The 19,899-nt window shown below is 41.6% G+C and overlaps 1 protein-coding gene across 2 annotated transcripts in view; it reads right to left on the minus strand.

Annotated features, from left to right (window-relative positions):
• The window catches only part of LOC118402968 (sorting nexin-29), a 121,920-nt gene that overhangs the window by 83,003 nt on the left and 19,018 nt on the right, over positions 1-19,899 (minus strand). For both annotated transcript variants that reach the window (XM_035801373.2, XM_035801371.2), the window contains one exon: positions 19,481-19,569. In XM_035801373.2, the coding sequence (XP_035657266.1) occupies positions 19,481-19,569 (89 nt within the window). The remainder of the gene's footprint in view (positions 1-19,480; positions 19,570-19,899) is intronic.

The following is a 19,899-nucleotide window of genomic DNA, read 5'->3' on the forward strand; positions in this document are numbered from 1 at the left end:
ATGCTTTGTAAGTAGAAAAACTGCAAAATCGGCAGTGTATCAAATACTTGTTCTCCCCACTGTATGTATGTATGGGGGACAGAGGAAGGGTAGTCATTTTAAAAAAAACATGTCAACATCCTAGAGTGAGTCCATATAACTTACTATGTGATTTGTTAAGCCACATTTGAATACTTATGCAACAACTATATTTTAGTTATTTTATTTGTATTCATTTATAAAAATGTGCAGAATTGTATTTTCACTTTGACATCAGAGTATTTTGTGTAGATCAATGACAATACAATCTATTTCAATCCCACTTTGTAACGCAACAAAGTGTGAAAAATGTTCAAGGGGGTGTAGACTTTTCTATAGGCACACACATACAATACCCACCACAAAAACCCCACAGACAGACACACACACTTCACATGAACAAGCGCAGGTACAGTACTACAAATACTGTAGCTTGGACTCACCCCAGTCACAAGACTGCGATCTAGGGGTAAATCACCAGACCCATAACTGATATTACAGCTTCTATATTGTACTGAGGTAAAGGACACAGCTTGTACAGATGATCTCTAATGCTGATATAATCTCTTGTGAACAGACGCACATAGGGGCGGCAGGTAGCCTAGTGGTTTGAGCGTTGGGCCAGTAACCAAAAGGTTTCTAGATCAAATCGCCGAACTGACAAGGTAAAAATCTGTCATTCTGCCCCTGAACAAGGCAGTTAACCCACTGTTCCTAGGCCGTCATTTTAAATAAGAATTTGTTCTTAACTGACTTGTCTACTTAAATAAAGGTTCAATAAAAAATAAAATGGTAGCACCTGTCAATAGACTGTGGGAGGCAACGATTAACAAAGTACTTTGTTCCGGTACATAGATTTTTTTTTTGTCAATGATCATTCGCAGGTGGGAGGGGACATTTGGCCCATAGATTTGCCTGAAAGGTACAGAGAATTTACGTTTAGTGGGTTTGAGACTGCACAAATTGTGTTCCTATCTTTCTCTTAATATCTCCACCCAGAACTTGATCAAGCATCTGAGGTAATTACGCACGATTTTAGTTCTGAGTTTCCGAGATTATTAATAACAATCTCAAATGCCACCTTATTGCCTGGTGCACTGGGGAATAGGGACAATTTTGATATTTTCTGATGTGAGGCCTGGTAGTGTAGAGACCTAATGGCTAACTCACGGAGCTAAAGACTAGCATAAACAGCTGAGCTAACTGTAATCTAATAAGGACATGTCTAACAGATCAGAAGGCGTGAAAAGACCTTTGCTCCTGTTCAAACACAAAAGGTTAATTTATTGACCAACGAGGTCTTGAACAGGTCACTGATGACAACAACAACAAAGACACCATCAATAATGGTTCTGACAGCGATGACCCAGCATGCTTTCCTCTCGTCACATCAACGATAAGTGAACGACCGGCCTTTCTCATTAGCAACAAGCTGCTTCTTCGTCAGACAGCCAACGCCGTATATTCGCCCTTCCCGCTTTACGATGTTCGCTGCAGCGTTGCTAATTGACTGAAAAGTCAACCAAATTGCATTTTGGTTATTGTGTTAACCTACTTGACGCTGTGGAAAGGGGTCTTGAGGAGGTCACTGGTGACAACGACATCATCAATAACAGTTCAAACAGCGATGACCCAGAATGATTAGCTCTTGCCACTTAGACAATGACTGAACGGCCAGCTTCACAGAAATAAACTGCCTCTCTCATTAGTGACAAACTGCATTCTTCATCAGAGTGCGATCACCGTAGATTCCCCTCCCCGCTTTGCGATGCTCGCAGACGCTGCATCGTTAATTGACTGCCATTTTCAGAAGTCAATCTAACTGCGTTTTGGTTATTTTGTTAATAGTCTTGACTCTGTGGAAAGGGCGGCTGGCCCTGCCCACGAGAGAGAGGATCACACAGGCAATAAATGTGCCTCTCCGCCATAATTTAATTCAAGGCAGCAGATGACTAACGACAAATGTTAAAGTGGGTCAAATCATTAATTCCTCCGTCTAGTTTTTCATATACATTTTTTCTAAATGAGTGATGAGAAGAGAATCATCCAGCCAATTGGGTATCTCACTACACCCCCATATTCCAAGTCTTGAAATATGCAGACAGGCGGATTAAAAGTATGTATAAATTGTAATACTTCTGACAGAGAACTTTCTAGCTCCGCCCACAACTTCCAGACTTGATAGCATTCCCAGAAAGCATTGATTATTGAGTCATTATCCATTTTACACTTAAGACATGACTCTGCCATTGTGCTGTAGAATTTGTGAATTTTGTCTCTTGTATAATACATTCTATACATACATTTATACTGGATTAAGTGTACTTAGTTATGCTTTGATGCCCTAAACATTTCAAATCAAAATTTTGTGATATGTAACTTTTAAGTTGGATGTATTTGAAACTATCTACATGTGTCAGTCCAAAATTACTTTTTAATTCTGTCATGGAATAAATGCATTTCCTGTTACCAAGTAATTTACAGTATCTATGCCTTTAGTTTTCCATGTGGACCAATCTATCTGTGAATTCTGAAAAGCTATCCAAGGATTGTTCCATAAGGTTGTGTTTTTAGGAAGTTTGACTTGATTTGATCTATTAGAATCCCCATTAGCCGAAGGCGACAGCTGGTCCTTAACAGGGTCCGACGCGTAACGAAATATACATTACAGACAAAATACTTTACAATTTACTAGACATTTAAAAACATTAATGTGTGTGTGTGTGTATCTATCAGCTACACATACAGTGCATTCGGAAAGTATTCAAACCCCTTCCCTTGAACGGAGCAAAGTAGAGCGATCCTTGATGAAAACCTCAGGACTTCAGACTGGGGCGAAGGTTCACCTTCCAACAGGACAACGACCCTAAGCACACAGCTAAGACAAATCAGGAGTGGCTTTGGGACAAGACTCTGAATGTCCTTGAGTGGCCCAGCAAGAGCCCATACTTGAACACGATCGAACATCTCTGGAGAGACCTGAACATAGCTGTGCAGCGACACTCCCCATCCAACCTGGCAGAGCTTGAGAGGATCTGCAGAGAAGAATGGGAGAAATTCCCAAATACAGCTGTGCCAAGCTTGTAGCGTCATACCCAAAAAGATTTGAGGCTGTAAACACTGCCAAATGTGTTTCAACAAAGTACTGAATAGAAGGTCTGAATACTTATGTAAATGTGATTTTAGTTTTTTTATTTGTAAATAATTTGCAAACATTTCTAAAAACCTGTTTTTGCTTAGTCATTATGGGGTATTGTGTGTAGATTGAGGGAAAAAAGCAAACAATTTAATCAATTTTAGAATAAAGCTGTAACGTTAAAAAAAATGTGGAAAAAGTGAAGGGGTCTGAATATTTTCCACTGTACATGTCAGTCCATAAACACAACAAGTAGGTCACATGGGGGAGAGGCATTGTGCTTTGAGGTGTTGCTTTTTTCATATTGGTTCTTGTAGAATACGTTTCATTTTCTTCCATATTGTTATCGTGTTCTTAACTATGAAGTTGTTAAATGTTCTTAGGTTTATCCTTTGTAAATAGACACATAAAAAGATGCTGGGGATGAGCATGCACATCTTCAATATGTACCCATTACTCCTGTTTAGTACATTTAACTATATGTCGCAAGTAAAAGCCTTGGGTAGCGAGTTGACACAATTCCAAGTCTGGCAGGTTAAAACCCTCCTCAGACTCCTTTTTATTCTATGAGTTTTATTTGCCCATATAAAGTCTTATGACTGAGTATACTTTTCTAAATAATGTCTCCAGTGGGGTAATGGGTATTACTGAAAATAAATACCAAAACTTTGGCAGCCATTTCATTCTAAAGAGGTTTATTCTACCTGTCTTATTTACTGGAAGATTATTCAATTTAATTCGATCTGCATTAAAATTGTTGAGTAGTCTTTATATATCTTTATATATTTGTTGTCACTTATTAAGCATCCAAAATATTTCATATTTTTTGTGGTCCACTTAAAGGATTGCTGTAGATCCTGATTTATTATTTTTCTTTTTCCTATTGTCATCATTTCATTTTTTCCCACATTAATTTTATATCCTGAGATTGAGTATTCTGAAAACAATTTTAGCAAAGGGGGCATTGAGTTTTCAATATTGGTCAGGTGTTCCAGGAGATCATCTGAAAATCATTTGGGTTTATATTCATGTTCACTATTACTCATACCTGTTACATTTTGGGTCCTGTCTAATTCTTTTTGCAAGCAGAAAGAGGGGACATCCCTGTCTTGTGCCCCTTTCTAAAGCAATTTCATCAGATAATGTATTATTTTTGTATATTTTTGCTTTAGGACATCTATACAATATCATTATTACATTTATTATTTCAACTGGAAATTTGAAAGCTTCAAAAGTTTTGAATCGAATAGACCATTCAAGATGGTGAAAAGCTTTTTCGGCATCGACAGCCATTACTGATAAATCTATTGTTTTTGCATATTGTATTAAACTGAAACATGTTATTTTATTGTCACAATGTATTAAACCTACGGGTCTATAATCAGCAGGGGAATCTCCAGAACAATGTGTTGGTTTTATATGACAAACACATTTTCTATTTAAGTCACATTTTTTTCCAAGAGTGTCTGCATATCATATCTAGTGTTGGGTTTGTAAGTAAATATTTCACTGTCAGGTCTACAGTACACCTGTTGTATTCAGCCCATGTGACAAGTAAAATTTGATTTGAAGATCATTACTGAGCTCCAACATCAGACACATGGATTCCCACAATACACAGAGATGGCTGAGCACTATGAGGTTGGTGATTGATCATATGAATATGGTGTGTGTGGATGCTAGGAGTCATGTTGTTTGTTTTGTACTATACACAAAATGAAATGTGTTTTCTAACAAATGAAAGGCTGAATGCACAAACATGATTTCCAGTAACACGATCTAGGCTACAGTGTACCATGATTTAACTTTACATCTACAATGTATTCTGATAGAAGAACCAGACAACATTCTGCAGATAATAATAAAAATAAAAAGCTTTCAGAACATAAGTACATTGCATTGTAGGAAACTAAAGAAAGGCCAGAGTTGCCTGGTGTGTATTGTATTCCATTTTAACAGTCGATTGTGACTGGGATTGAGGCTTGTCCTGGTATTTAGTCTAGAGGCAGAGGGGAGTTCTAGAGGGGAGTTCTAGAGGCAGAGGGGACTATTAACTAGTATCTGTTTAAAGAGGATGGAGGGACATCCACTACAGTAAAGGAGAAGATAAGAGGAAGAGAGGATCTGGCTGTATATGGCACACTTCCTCTCGCTCTATAAACCACTCTCTCTACCCCCCAACTGAAGTTCAGACACTCCTCCCATTCCCTCATCACTCTTCTTTTAACAGTCGATAAGAACAAGCCTTTCATTTGGTATCAAGTGAAATGTGCTCTGTCCCTGATGCAGAATTAGACTGAAGACAAGGAGAGAGAAAAAGCTGCTGCCGCATCCTATTAGCAAGTGTAATTTAGACATTTCCTATTTTTAGAGAGGGGGGAAGAGAGAGGCACATGGAGAGAGAGATGGAGATGAGAGACAGAGAGAAGGGGGGAAGAGAGAGGCACATGGAGAGAGAGATGGAGATGAGAGACAGAGAGAAGGGGGGGAAGAGAGTGGCACATGGAGAGAGAGATGGAGATGAGAGACAGAGAGAAGGGGGAAGAGAGTGGCACATGGAGAGAGAGATGGAGATGAGAGACAGAGAGAAGGGGGGGAAGAGAGTGGCACATGGAGAGAGAGATGGAGATGAGAGACAGAGAGAAGGGGGGAAGAGAGTGGCACATGGAGAGAGAGATGGAGATGAGAGACAGAGAGAAGGGGGGGAAGAGAGTGGCACATGGAGAGAGAGATGGAGATGAGAGACAGAGAGAAGGGGGGGAAGAGAGTGGCACATGGAGAGAGAGATGGAGATGAGAGACAGAGAGAAGGGGGGAAGAGAGTGGCACATGGAGAGAGAGATGGAGATGAGAGACAGAGAGAAGGGGGGAAGAGAGAGGCACATGGAGAGAGAGATGGAGATGAGAGACAGAGAGAAGGGGGGAAGAGAGAGGCACATGGAGAGAGAGATGGAGATGAGAGACAGAGAGAAGGGGGAAGAGAGAGGCACATGGAGAGAGAGATGGAGATGAGAGACAGAGAGAAGGGGGGGAAGAGAGTGGCACATGGAGAGAGAGAAAGAGAGAGTCAGAGAGGGGAGAGAGAGAGATGATTGCTGTTAGTGCTGGCAGAGGGCTTTGTGATATTTTGATGTTATCACTGGGCTATTATGAGAACAAGGAGTCTCTCTCAAAAACACACACCGTTTGACGGAAGACCTTTCCTGTCACTCTCTGGGCATTAAAAACACACACTTCAAATAATAATAATAATAATAATTTGGTGGGTGCTTATATTTGTCATATTTCAAGTGTGTATTAATACTCATGTGTGAACTGGAAATGTGCTTTCTGCATATTGCAACTCTCCCTGAGACACCCTCAGAGAGCGGTGTGGTGTGTTTGGATGTACAGTGGCCTGTGAAAGTATTCACCCCCCTTACCATTTTTCCTATTTTGTTGCCTTACAACCTGGAAATAAAATAGATTTTGGGGGATTTGTGTCATTTGATTTACACAGCATGCCTACCACTTTGAAGATGCACATTTCTTATCTCTATAAGCTTGGCACATCGAGCCACTGGGATTTTTGCCCATTCTTCAAGGCAAAACTGCTCCAGCTCCTTCAAGTAGGATGGGTTTCGCTGGTGTACAGAAATATTTCATTCATACCACAGATTCTCAATTCGATTGAGGTCTGGGCTTTGACTAGGCCAATTCCATGACATTTACATGTTTCCACTTAAACTCCTCGAGTGTTGCTTTAGCAGTATGCTTAGGGTCATTGTCCTCCGTCCCAGTCTCAAATCTCTGTAAGACAAACAGGTTGCCCTCAAGAATTTCCCTGTATTTAGCGCCATCCATCATTCCTTCCATTCTGACCAGTTTCCAAGTCCCTGCCCGATGAAAAACATTGGATGATTTTCATCGGATGGTATTGAGGTGTTGAATTCGTGCCAGACATAGCGCTTTCCTTGATGGCCAAAAAGCTACATTTTAGTCTCATCTGACCAGAGTACCTTCTTCCATATGTTTGGAGATTCTCCCACCAAACATGTTTGATTACTTTTTTCTTTAAGCAATGGCTTTTTTCTGGCCACTCTTCCATAAAGCCCAGCTCTGTAGAGAGTACGACTTAAAGTGATCCTATGACAGATACTCCAATCTCCGCTGTGGAGCTTTGCAGTTCCTTCCGGGTTCTCTCTGATTAATGCCCTCCTTGCCTGGTCCGTGAATTTTGGTGGACGTCCCTCTCTTGGCAGGTTTGTTGTGGTACAATATTCTTTAAATGATTTAATAATGGATTTAAATGGTGCTCCGTGGGATGTTCAAAGTTTCTGATATTTTTTTATAACCCAACCCTGATCTGTACTTCTCCACAACCTTGTCCCTGACCTGTTTGGAGAGCTCCTTGGTCTTCATGGTGCCGCTTGCTTGGTGGTGCACCTTGCTTAGTGGTGTTGCAGACTCTGGGGCCTTTCAGAACAGGTGTATATATACTGAGATCATGTGACAGATCATGTGGCACTTAGATTGCACACAGTTGGAATTTATTATAATTAATTAATTAAAAATCCTACAATGTGATTTTCGGGATTTTTTCCCCTCATTTTGTCTGTCATAGTTGTGTGTACCTATGATGAAAATGACAGGCCTCTCATCTTTTTAAGTGGGAGAACTCGCCCAATTGGTGGCTGACTAAATACTTTTTTGCCCCACTGTATATCCATTACATGAAATCCAAATAAAAATCTATTTAAATTACAGGTTGTAATGCAACACAATAGGAAAAACGCCAAGGGGGATGAATACTTTTGCAAGGCACTGTATGTGTGTGTGGTTGTGTGTGTGTTATACCTCGCTGCAGGTGAGAATCGCTGACTACTAATGAATGTCCTAATCTCATACGAGTTGTTACTTACTGAACCTAAACATCCTGTCTGATGATCTGATGCGACCTGCTGGAAGAACTTTCCTAAAACTTCAGTTAGCCGTCATCAGTCCCTTACATCACAAAGAGACGCGTAAATTCTGACAGCACCGCAGCAAGGACCATTTAAAGTTAACAGTACTCAACAGAGAATGACATCTCCTTTTCGGCCTCCCCTCTTTGTGCGGATAAAAATAACACAGATCGCCGCCTCTCTATGGCTACAGGAACAAAGGAAGTATTAATTGAGAGACCAGAGAGGGAAGAAGCACAGAGGCGGGTCAGGGTGAACAGTTAAAGGAAATACTACTATATAGTCGTTTCTGTCCAGTTAGACAAAAGCCAACTTATCAACAGGTTAAGATCAGAGGTGCCAGATAGAGAAAAGGATGAATTTTCTGGTCCCAATCATTAGCGTCATTACTCAAAGGCAGTTTGAAGCGTTTTGGTCTGTGGTTCTACAGCAAGGTCATCGCAGGCAGCGGAGCGAGATGTCTCAAATGTCTTTCCAAACTATTTAACACTGTACATCTCATTTCCTACGAGGACATTATGGTAAATCTACATTAGGGAGAGCTGTCAGGGCCTGTCTGCTCTGCTCCCCAGGTTCACACCCCTCACCATACAGGACAGGGCTCATATGGAGTCATGGAAACACTGCCATCTATGGGTTAAAGGTATAGCAGAGCAGTCAGGATGGGTAGGAAGGAGCGATCCATGCATTATCTAGGTGGGAGAAGAAACGTTAATATGTCACACATACATCCAGACACAACTAGGAAAGAAAAGATACAAGCAGCAACTTTATTAAGCAACTATGGTTAACAAACACCCCTGTGAATATCTGATTTAAATCAGGCGGGCAGACAATTATGGTGGAAATTAAACTTCCATTAGATATTAGAGAGAGACAATTATGTTAGCATAATGATGATTACTGCTACCTTCTCTTCTACCATTATAGTACATTGATTAGAAATTCTCTACCATCCTAGATAGGATGACAGTGAAAGAAGCTGTCTAATAACCACTGTATGGAAAGTACAGTTGCCTATTTACTTTGACAGACGTGAAATCAACCCAGCTATTCTGTTGATAAACGGCTGAGTATTTAGGCTACTTTGACATATCCCAGATAGTCAGTTGATTATGTGTCTCAGTATTTACTTTAACATGTCTGTTAAATCATCTCTGCTGATCTGTTGATTACATATCTATATTAAGATCCTGGTTTCCAACAGCAGCCTTTAATATTTCCTGCCTTGTTGTGTTGGCAGCCACACGCTCATTAGCCAATGAAGTTCCAGGAAGTGTTGTGCAGGTGTCAACAGCAGCCCCAACATTCCCTAACACTGTGTTTCATATTCAGAAAACACAAAGAGCACTCGCATTCAAACGTCTCTACCTGCGAGGATGAAAGGAACGTTTCTTTTGCCACAGCTAAAACTCCAGTTATACTGTACTTATCTCATTCTCTTCTTTGTTCCCTCTCCCTCTTTGTTCTCTCCCTCTACTCGGCTACTTCCACTGCTACTTCTCATGTGAGAATCTCCAGAGGCCCATTACTCAAATCCAGCCTGTTAAATCAGGTCAAGAGGTCGGCCTAAAGACAATCCAATATAAATAACATTTCATCTCCCTACAACTACCATTACAGGCGATTTTGAATGGAGAACAGGGATTTCATGGGCCAGTTTCCAGTGTTCAATATTTCAATCAGAGATTTGATTTCCGTCCTATTTAAAGTAATGCTTTAGGACTTGAAGCAAAACTCAACTGTGCTTTTCACTGTGCCTGGCATGTTATAAACATATGGACAATTCCACTGTAATGGAATTACACTTTGACTCGTTTTTTCCCCCTTCACTTTAAAAACGTATGCCAAACAAAAAACACTAATTTCACATTTTTACAAACCATACAGCTCTATGTACAATGACTACTATTTTTGTCAGATGTTAGTATGGAATACTGAAGTATAATTACAAGCATTTCATAAGTGTCAAAGGCATTTATTGACAATTACATGAAGTTGATGCTGTGTTGATCCTTCTTTTTCAAGACCTCTGCAATCTGCACTGGTATGCTGTCAAACTTCTGGGCCACATCCAGACTGATGGCAGCCCATTCTTGCATAATCAATGCTTGGAGTTTGTCAGAATTTGTGGGTTTTTGTTTGTCCGCCCACCTCTTGAAGATTGACCACAAGTTCTCAATGGGATTAAGATCTGGGGAGTTTCCTTTGCCATGGGCCCAAAATATCGATGTTTTGTTCCCCGAGCCACTTAGTTATCACTTTTGCCTTAGGGCAAGGTGCTCCATCATGCTGGAAAAGACATTGTTCGGTACCAAACTGTTCCTGGATAGTTGGGAGAAGTTGCTTTCGGAGGATGTGTTGGTACTATTCATTATTCATGGCAGTGTTCTTAGGCAAAATTGTGAGTGAGCCCACTCCCTTGGCTGAGAAGCAACACCACACATGAATGGCCTCAGGATGTTTTACTGTTGGCATGACAGGACTGATGGTAGCGCTCACCTTGTCTTCTCCGGACAAGCTTTTTTCCGGATGCTCCAAACAATCAGAAAGGGGATTCATCAGAGACAATGACTTTACCCCAGTCCTCAGCAGTCCAATCCCTGTACCTTTTGCAGAATATCAGTCTGTCCCTGATGTTTTTCCTGGAGAGAAGTGGCTTCTTTGCTGCCCTTCTTGACACTAGGCCATCCTCCAGAAGTCTTCACCTCACTGTGTGTGCAGATGCACTCACACCTGCCTGCTGCCATTCCTGAGCAAGCTCTGTACTGGTGGTGCCCCGATCCCGCAGCTGAATCAACTTTTGGAGACGGTCCTGGCGCTTGCTGGACTTTCTTGGGCACACTGAAGCCTTCTTCACAACAATTGAACCGCTCTCCTTGAAGTTCTTGATGATCCGATAAATGGTTGATTTAGGTGCAATCTTACTGGCAGCAATATCCTTGCCTGTGAAGCACTTTTTGTGCAAAGCAATGATGACGGCACGTGTTTCCTTGCAGGTAACCATGGCTGACAGAGAAAAAACAATGATTCCAAGCACCACCCTCCTTTTGAAGCTTCCAGTCTGTTATTTGAACTCGATCAGCCTTGTCCTCGTCAGCTGGTCCTTTTGTGGCAGGGCTGAAATGCAGTGGAAATGCAGTGGAAACGTTTGGGGGAGGGACTTTGCAATTCATTGCAATTCATCTGATCACTCTTCATTCTGGAGTATATGCAAATTGCCATCAAACAAACTGAGGCATCAGACTTTGTGAAAATTTATATTTGTGTCATTCTCAAAACTTTTGGCCACGACTGTATTTCTGAATCCCTAAGACTTTTTCTAGTATATATGTTTTTTTCTAAAATCCCTTCTCCATCTGCTTTTCCAGAAATCAAAGCCTTTACTTATGCCTCATTTTTAAGATGGAAAATAGTTGAAAAATATGTCTATGCCTTCATTCTTCCAAAATATAGACTCTTAGCTTTCATTTGACAACTAATTTGATAGAAGTATAACGCTTTACAAATACCTTCCTTATTTGGGTTATATGACACAAAGGTTTCCAGATATTCTGTAAGGCCCTGAACATTGTGCAAAGTAGAATCAAGTTAAACGGAGAAACAGAATTCTCCCTGTTATGATGAGAAATCTGCTCTAATCCAACCCTTCACGACTTCTAAACCAAAGAGCGTGGCTCGACGCCAGGCTATCAAACAACAAACTCAATTAAAACTGATTCAGCTGATAACACCATAACAAAACGGCAGGTTTTAAACATTTCAAATTCAGAGCTCTTTGAACAACAAAACACTAATCTGATTGATACAATGGAATAGTAATACATGGAAATATGGAACATCAAGCGCAAGAGCCAGCAGATGTAGCCTATATTTGGTGTGTAGCGTAACATGTACCGCATGTTCCATATCATCAGATTATGATGATACACATGATGAATCACATTTAATCACAGCTTTAATCAAATGCTAACTGCTCATTTAATTACACTTGCACGGGGGGGGGGGTGCCAAGAGTGGGCAAAGCTGTAATCAAGGCAAAGGGTGGCTATTTGAAGAATCTCAAATATAAAATAACTACATGATTCCATATGTGTTATTTCATAGTTTTGATTTCTTCACTATTATTCTACAATCAAGAACACAGTCAAAATAAAGAAAATCCCTTGAATGAGTAGTTGTTCTAAAACTTTTGACCAGTAGTGTATGCGCACCACAGTTTGCCTGTCCCCTTCACTCTCTCCCTCGCCCTGGCAGCATCGCATTAGTGGAAATCAAGACAGTTCTCAGGGCAGTTGCTCGGGGATAATTTGATCTAACCCTTTCCTAACCTTAACCTAATACTCCCAACCTGCCACGATAATTATCCTAACCTACTGTGTAAGTTCTCTTAACCGGCTACAAAAAGTTACTTCTGCTAGTCAAAACCAGCAGGCCGGCCCTGAGAACAAATGTGGTTTCCACTAATGTGATACAGACTCGAGCTTGCTCTTCATGCTCGTTCTCTTCACTAATAATGTGAGTGTGTGTTCAGTCTTAGGTCTGTTGCGTGTAGAATATTAGACTATTCATTGATGATAGGCCCTGGTTTACTGAAGTTGTGAGACAAGAAATTGTGAGATAAGGAATTCCATTGCGAGATGCAGCTTTTGATTGCCGGCCTAGTGCATGGTTCTGACTGACTGCCTGGTGTCCGACCATGTGCCTCTCCCATCTCTCTGCATCCCTCGCTAGCTCACCATGAAAGATGTAACTGTTTGTGTTCTCATTAGTACGGCAACTAATCAGTCTCCTCCGTTCAAAAATTATGAATCTAAGGAGTCGATTCCTTGCGAAATCAAATCTTGATATTCAGAGATGGGAGTCGACACCGGGAGTCGATGTGTAAGGAGTCAAGGAATCAATTATTTTGGAGTCGACTCTCCACCACTACGTCATCGCCAACAGTTGGAAAGTCCTGTACTTTGAGTAGTTAAATGAGAAGGAAATGCAAACTTTGCGAGGTGGAACTGAGGTACAGTAATGGTAGTACAGGTGCATCTGAAAGGGACGCACAGTGAGACCCAAACCGTTGCTGGCAGCAGGGTGTCTCCTTGATTTCATTATCACCTATCTCTGTATCCCTGGGAGATCACTGATTAACTTTGATTATGGTCACTGCCCAGCGCCTCTGGGCAGTCTCTGTGACATCCCTAAGCCCCGCCCACCCTGCGAGCTGCCACAGTGTTTTGCAGCGGTGCTGCGCAGGTCCTCTGAAGTTGAGTTTATCTGAGTAACGGCAGGTGGCTGACACATACAGCTGTTGGTGTGATTATAAAACACACACTCAGAGTGCGCACTAGAGCTGGGACGATAAACCTAAATTATCAACACCGACAACTTATTGTGGACATTTTGCTGATATAGTTCATTATGATAAATAACCTATAGGGCCCTAATAGAAAAATATGAAGTTTGAAATGAAACGTTTGCTAATATTTGTGATTGTTAACAATTGATAGCTACAACATTCAAAATAGTAGTAGTAGTTTAAAGGGTAATATTTAAAAAATTACTGTGGTGCACATTAAATGTTATAAACATATCGTTCCATTTATTGTTATAATTCAGTAAATTTGTTGTGATTTCTGTCAATATCACCCAGCTCCAGGTCACACACACAAACACAGTTAGAATTAGTTCCCTCCCACAGTCACACACACAAACACACTCAGCTACTCTACCCAGTGACTTTGTGACAATGACAAAACAAGTTTAGTAAAGAACAGCCTACGTGCCCACACCACATTTTCCCCATCCTTTCATCTGAACAGTGTTTGTCACTCCTCTCCTCTGCATGATGAATATCAAATGGTTATCAAGCTGGGCAGTCATGCAGTAAATGACTGGCTACCCTGTAAATACAACACAGGTTCCCCAGACTGGAGCCAGATGTAATCCCTTACTGACTGTGTGTGTGAGTGTGAGTGTGAGTGTGAGTGTGAGAGTGAGTGTGTGTGTGTATGTGTGTGTGTGTGCGTCCATGCAAGTGTGTGTTCATGCGTGCATAGGGGACCAGGTGTTGGAAGGATAGGCCTAGCTGATAAACACCACGGGAGACGTAGAAGAGAGGTGCATCTTGGAGGTCTCCTCCATGTATTTCACCTGATGCCCTGTAGCAGCCTGAGGCCCTGTCCCCTCTTACTCTCCCCGCCACCCTCAACCACCCCCTCATCTCCCACTTCACCCAGTCTACTCTCCCTTTTCTTGCCCTATCATCTCCCCCTCATGAAGATTGGCCAGGTGGGAGGCTACAGTACATAATGACACTGCGGTCGTTGATTAAAATGTTCATTAACACTGTACAGCTCAGGTGATGAGACCGGCTGCCCCACCCGGTTCCCTTCAGCTGACCACCTTGGCCAACCTGTCTCTGTAACACCCCTCCACCCAGGTAAACACACACCGGCTGGTTAATAAAGAGCCTCTCACACACCAACACACACTTTCTGGTTTAATAAACAAGCCTCTCTATTCAAGCAAAATAAATTAATACGCACGCACGCACACACACACAGTTCTGTTTCATTAAGAGGCTCCATGGTGGTGGCACAAACCCCAATCTCCCTTACACACACCATCTGTTTAATAAACACTCATCCCATGTCAACCCCCAGGAACTGACATTAGTCAACACAAACACAATAAACACCATTACACACGTGCGGGCGCGCACACACACACACACACACCAATGACCCTACGGCGTGGAAGGTCTGATAGATATGGCAGTGTGTGTGTGTAATGAATTAGTAACATATCTCTGGCGGACAGAGTCACGTAGGTGAAAAATGCTACTGGTTGCTTCCTTCATTAAGTAGCTTGTCTGTCTGTCAAAGGAGCATGAGAAGCAACGTCACTCTGTGTTGATTCGTTTTTAACTGCCGTCGTAATCTGTTTTCTGAACTGAGATGAATCCCGCCTGTCGAGGGCTTCTTATAAATGGAGGTATTAAAGCGTATGAAGTGAGACGCTCCAGCACAGATGAATCTAGCAGGGGTCAGAGAGCGCCTAAATCTAATTTAGGAGAAGAAGAAATAATATGCGTTTGAGATTAATACCTTAAATGTAAACAGATACTGGAAGGAGAGAATTACAAAGATTAATTGAAGAAGGTTGAATCCTGACCTTGGGACAGAGAAAGTTGACCCTCATATCATGCCTCTGTGGCCAGTGTTTCATTGGTTTATTCGTACTCGGATTTCGCTTACTTCATTGGATTTGATACATGAAATATGGGGAACCACTGCTAAATTGATGCATATCTAATAATAATAATAATAACTCAAGCCTACAGCGAGTTTAGCTAAACATTCTGTATAGAAAATGTTCATATGTATTGCATGCTCGGAAATGGAAGTACAGTGTCCTCAGAAAGTAAAACATCTGGAATAATAAAATACTCATATCTTGATTAGATAACTATGCAACCCCCTAAGTCAATATATGTTAGAACCTCATTTGGCAGCAATTACAGATTTGAGACTTTCTGGGTTAGTCTCTAAGAGCTTTCCACACCTAGATTGTGCAACATTTGCCCATTATTCTTTTCAAAACTCTTCTAGCTCTGTCAATTTGGTTGTTGATCATTGCTAAACAAAATCAGGTCTTGCCATAGATTTTCAAGTAGATTTTCAAGCTACTCACTGTCTTCTTGGTAAGCAACTCCAGTGTAGATTTGACAATGTGTTTTATGTTATTGTCCTGCTGAAAGGTAAATTCATCTTCCAGTGTCTGGTGGAAAGCAGACTGAAGCAGGTTTTCCTTTAGGATTTTGTCTGTGCTTAGCTCCATTACATGTATTTGTTATCCTGAAAAACTCCACAGATCACAAGCATACCCATAACATGATGCAGCCACCACTATAATTGAAAATATTGAGAGTGGTACTCAGTGATGTGTTGTATCGGATTTGCCCCAAACATTACATTTTTTGCATTATTACTTAAGTGCCTTGTTGCAAACAGGATGCATGTTTTGGAATATTTGTTTTCTGTACAGGCTTCCGTCTTTTCACTCTGTGAATTATGTTAGTATTGTGGAGTAACTACAATGTTGTGGATCCATCCTCAGTTTTCTCCTATCACAGCCATTAAACTGTGTAAATGTTTTAAAGTCACCATTGGCCTCCTGGTGAAATCCCTGAGCGATTTCCTTCCTCTCCGGCAACTGAGTTAGAAAGGACACCTGTATCCTTGTAGATACTGGGTGTATTGATACACAATCCAAAGTGTTAATTAAGAGCTTTACCATGCTTAAAGGGATATTCAATGCCTGCTTTTTTCTACTAATAGGTGTCCTTCTTTGCAAGCCACTGGAAAACACTCCCTGGCCTTTGTGGTTGAATTTGTGTTTGAAATTCACTGCTCGACAGAGACCTTACCGATAATTGTATGTGTGGGGCACAGACATGAGGCAGTCATTAAAAAATTAGGTTAAACACTATTAATGCACAGAGTGGGCCAATGCAACTTATTACGTGACTTATTAAGCACATTTTTACTCCTGTACTTATTTAGACTTGCCATAACAAAGGGGTTGAATACTTATTGACCCAAGACACTTCAGCTTTTAATGTTTAATTCATTTGTACCAAAGCAATTCTCAAAACACTATTCCACTTTGACATTATGGCATATTGTGTCTAGGCCAGGGACAAAAACAACTCAATTTAATATTCAGGCTGTAAAACAACAAAATAAAAAAGTAAAGGGTGTGAATACTTTGTGAAGGCTCCCAAGATAATTCATAGCTTAATGTGAATTACTGTACAGCATGACTATGCCAGTGGCTCTAGGGTATTTTCTAAGAGCTTCCTAAAGACTGAAAGACATATTAGTTGACTATATACACCGTACTAATCATCCCATACAATCTGTCTCATCCCATAACCACAAATAATGATACACGCCACATGGGAACAATGTGGCATGCCTTCCCTTCACGCCGCTGTCAGTCAGTCAGTCAGTCACACAGCAATAACATACAGACACCGTGACACACACAATCTACGGCGACAGCTGGGGAGAATCCAAACAAACGTGGATAGACGAGACATCAGGAGGAGGGAAGAGAAAACAGCGTCGAGTTTAACGAGAGGAAAGCTGTTTCAGATGGGTTGTCAGTAGCCTGTCTCTGCCTGAGCTGCGTTCAAAAGATGACATCTGGATTGAGCTGCATCATTAGAGGAGTTTCAAATGGCTGCGCGATGATCAGGTGAACAGTGTTGACAGGACATGAAACAAAGCCTATATTGTAGCGCTTGTGCATCAATTTCATTGTTTCCCCTCTCATCTCTTTCAACTGTAACTCAACATCAAAGCCTGAGGGAGTATGGCACATCATTAGCAATAGAGACAGAAGGGATGCAGGGGGGAAATTATTTTGACTTATACGCAAAAGGGGATTCAGTATGCCTGTGTTCTACACTTCTACAGAGATGGAGAACGAGAGCGAGGTCCTCCCCACTCAGAGGACCTGAGCCCTAGGACAATGCTTCAGGACTACCTGGCCTGATGACTCCTGGCTGTCCTGTCTGGTCGTGCTACTGCTCCAGTTTTAACTGTTCTGCCTGCGGATATGGAACCCTGACCTGTTCACCGGACGTGCTAACTTGTCCCGGACCTACTGTTTTCGACTCTCTCTCTCTACCGCACCTGCTGTCTCGATCTCTGAAAGCTCAGCTATGAAAAGCCAACAGACATTTACTACCGAAGTACCTGTTGCACCCTCTACAATCACTGTGATTACTATTTGACCCTGCTGGTTATCTATGAACGTTTGAACATCTTAAAGAACAATCTGGCCTTAAAGGCCATGTACTCTTATGATCTCCAACCAGCACAGCCAGAAGAGGACTGGCCACCCCTCAGAACCTGATTCCTCTCTAGGTTACTTGCTAGGTTCCTACCTTTCTAGGGAGTTTTTCCTAGCCACCGTGCTTCTACATCTGCATTGCTTGCTGGTTGGGGTTTTAGGCTGGGGTTTTCTGTATAGCACTTTGTGACATCTGCTGAAAATTAATTTGATTTGAGAGAGAAAGAGAGAAAGAGAAAGAGAAAGAGAAAGAGAAAGAGAAAGAGAAAGAGAGAGAGAGAGAGAGAGAGAGAGAGAGAGAGAGAGAGAGAGAGAGAGAGAGAGAGAGGAAAGCGAAAAAGAACAAGGGAAAAGCCAAATTGGGATATTTATATCAAGAGCGTCACTATGTACACTGTTGGGCCAGACTCCACTGGGGACCATGAAAGGCTGAGGAGGATTGTGGGTAATTCATCAGGCTGCGGCTGTGCGGAGGCCCTTGATTAGTGTCGAAAAGGAACCTCAGTCAGGATTCTACAGCCTTCCGGAAGCCAATTCATTATTACACATTGTCAGTGTCCCAGAGCATTGCTCCACGTGTCACTTTAGACAAACATCCATGTTGGAGATTTGACGAGTCTGACTACTACATAATTGCTGAGAGATGAGATGCTGTGTGTCTGGGATATTTTTCCAACCATTGTGTGCATGTTTCCCCTTAACTAAGTGGCAGAAGCCAAGTCACCTTTTTCAACTAAAAACATGATTTATTTCAACAAATATAAAAATTATTAATATATTTGATACTTACACAAAAGCAATGATGCTGATATGAAACACTTAAAAAACAACCCAACAATGCTGAACATCCACAAGCACATTACATCACAATTCTAAAAACACAAGTCACGTTTTAAATTGGCCAATATCCTAGGCATCCTTGTGCCTTACGGGTGTCCCACACAGTGCCTGAGGAGAATCCCTGTCTCTGTAGAAGGGAGATACCAGAGATACCAGTGTCGACAGGACCCGTGAAAAGTAGTGATAACCACCGTCTCTCCTCCCAAAATGTCATTAGGCATTCTGTCTCCCTACATAATCTGCCATGTTGATTTTGTTTCCCTTTGATATAACAGTCTTATCTCTGTACCCTTCGCAAAGCGTGGATTTATCCCGAGGCAACATGAGAGAAAGTCACTTTCATCCAAATTCCCAAAAATGACTAAGTAACAAAAGGAGGGAAACGAATTACGTATCACAGAGGCATATCTCAAACAAGGCTTATTATCCACTGACGTCCTTGAGTGGTGACACAACACTGACCTTGTCAGGCAAAAGAGAAGATATTTCTCCTGCCCTGTTTAGATACATTTATTTATTTTATTTCAACTTTATTTAACTAGGCAAGTCAGTTAAGGAAAAAAATATATAATTTACAATGACGGCCTACCCCGGCCAAACCCTAACCCGGATGACGATGGGACTCCCAATCACGGCCGGTTATGATACCGCCTGGATAGTGTTGAGATAGAGTGTGTGTGTGGTCTTACCAGTGTCGTTTCCTTGGCTCCCCTCTCTCTTCAGCATCTGGACAGCTCCCACATATTTCTTCAGCTGGACCTTGAGGACCTCGTTCTCCCTGCGGACACACACACACACACACACACACACACACACACACACACACACACACACACACACACACACACACACACACACACACACACACACACACACACACACAGTGTTGGTTTCTGTGTCTGTGGCGGGTTTACAGCCTTGTAAATCCCAGCCCATCTCTGGAGCTGGATTATACATGCAGCCCTACAGGTTTTCTGTGATTGCTTACTGTCACTGGTGACTGTGCACAAGGGTGGTGCAAGTGTGTGTGTGTGTGTTCAGAAAAGGTGTGTAGTGGTATATGTTCTTACAGGGCCTGTGCGGATGATTACTGTTGGTTTGAGGGGAA

The sequence above is a fragment of the Oncorhynchus keta genome, chromosome 24 (assembly GCF_023373465.1).
Source record: "Oncorhynchus keta strain PuntledgeMale-10-30-2019 chromosome 24, Oket_V2, whole genome shotgun sequence".
In the NCBI taxonomy this organism is placed as follows: domain Eukaryota; kingdom Metazoa; phylum Chordata; class Actinopteri; order Salmoniformes; family Salmonidae; genus Oncorhynchus; species Oncorhynchus keta.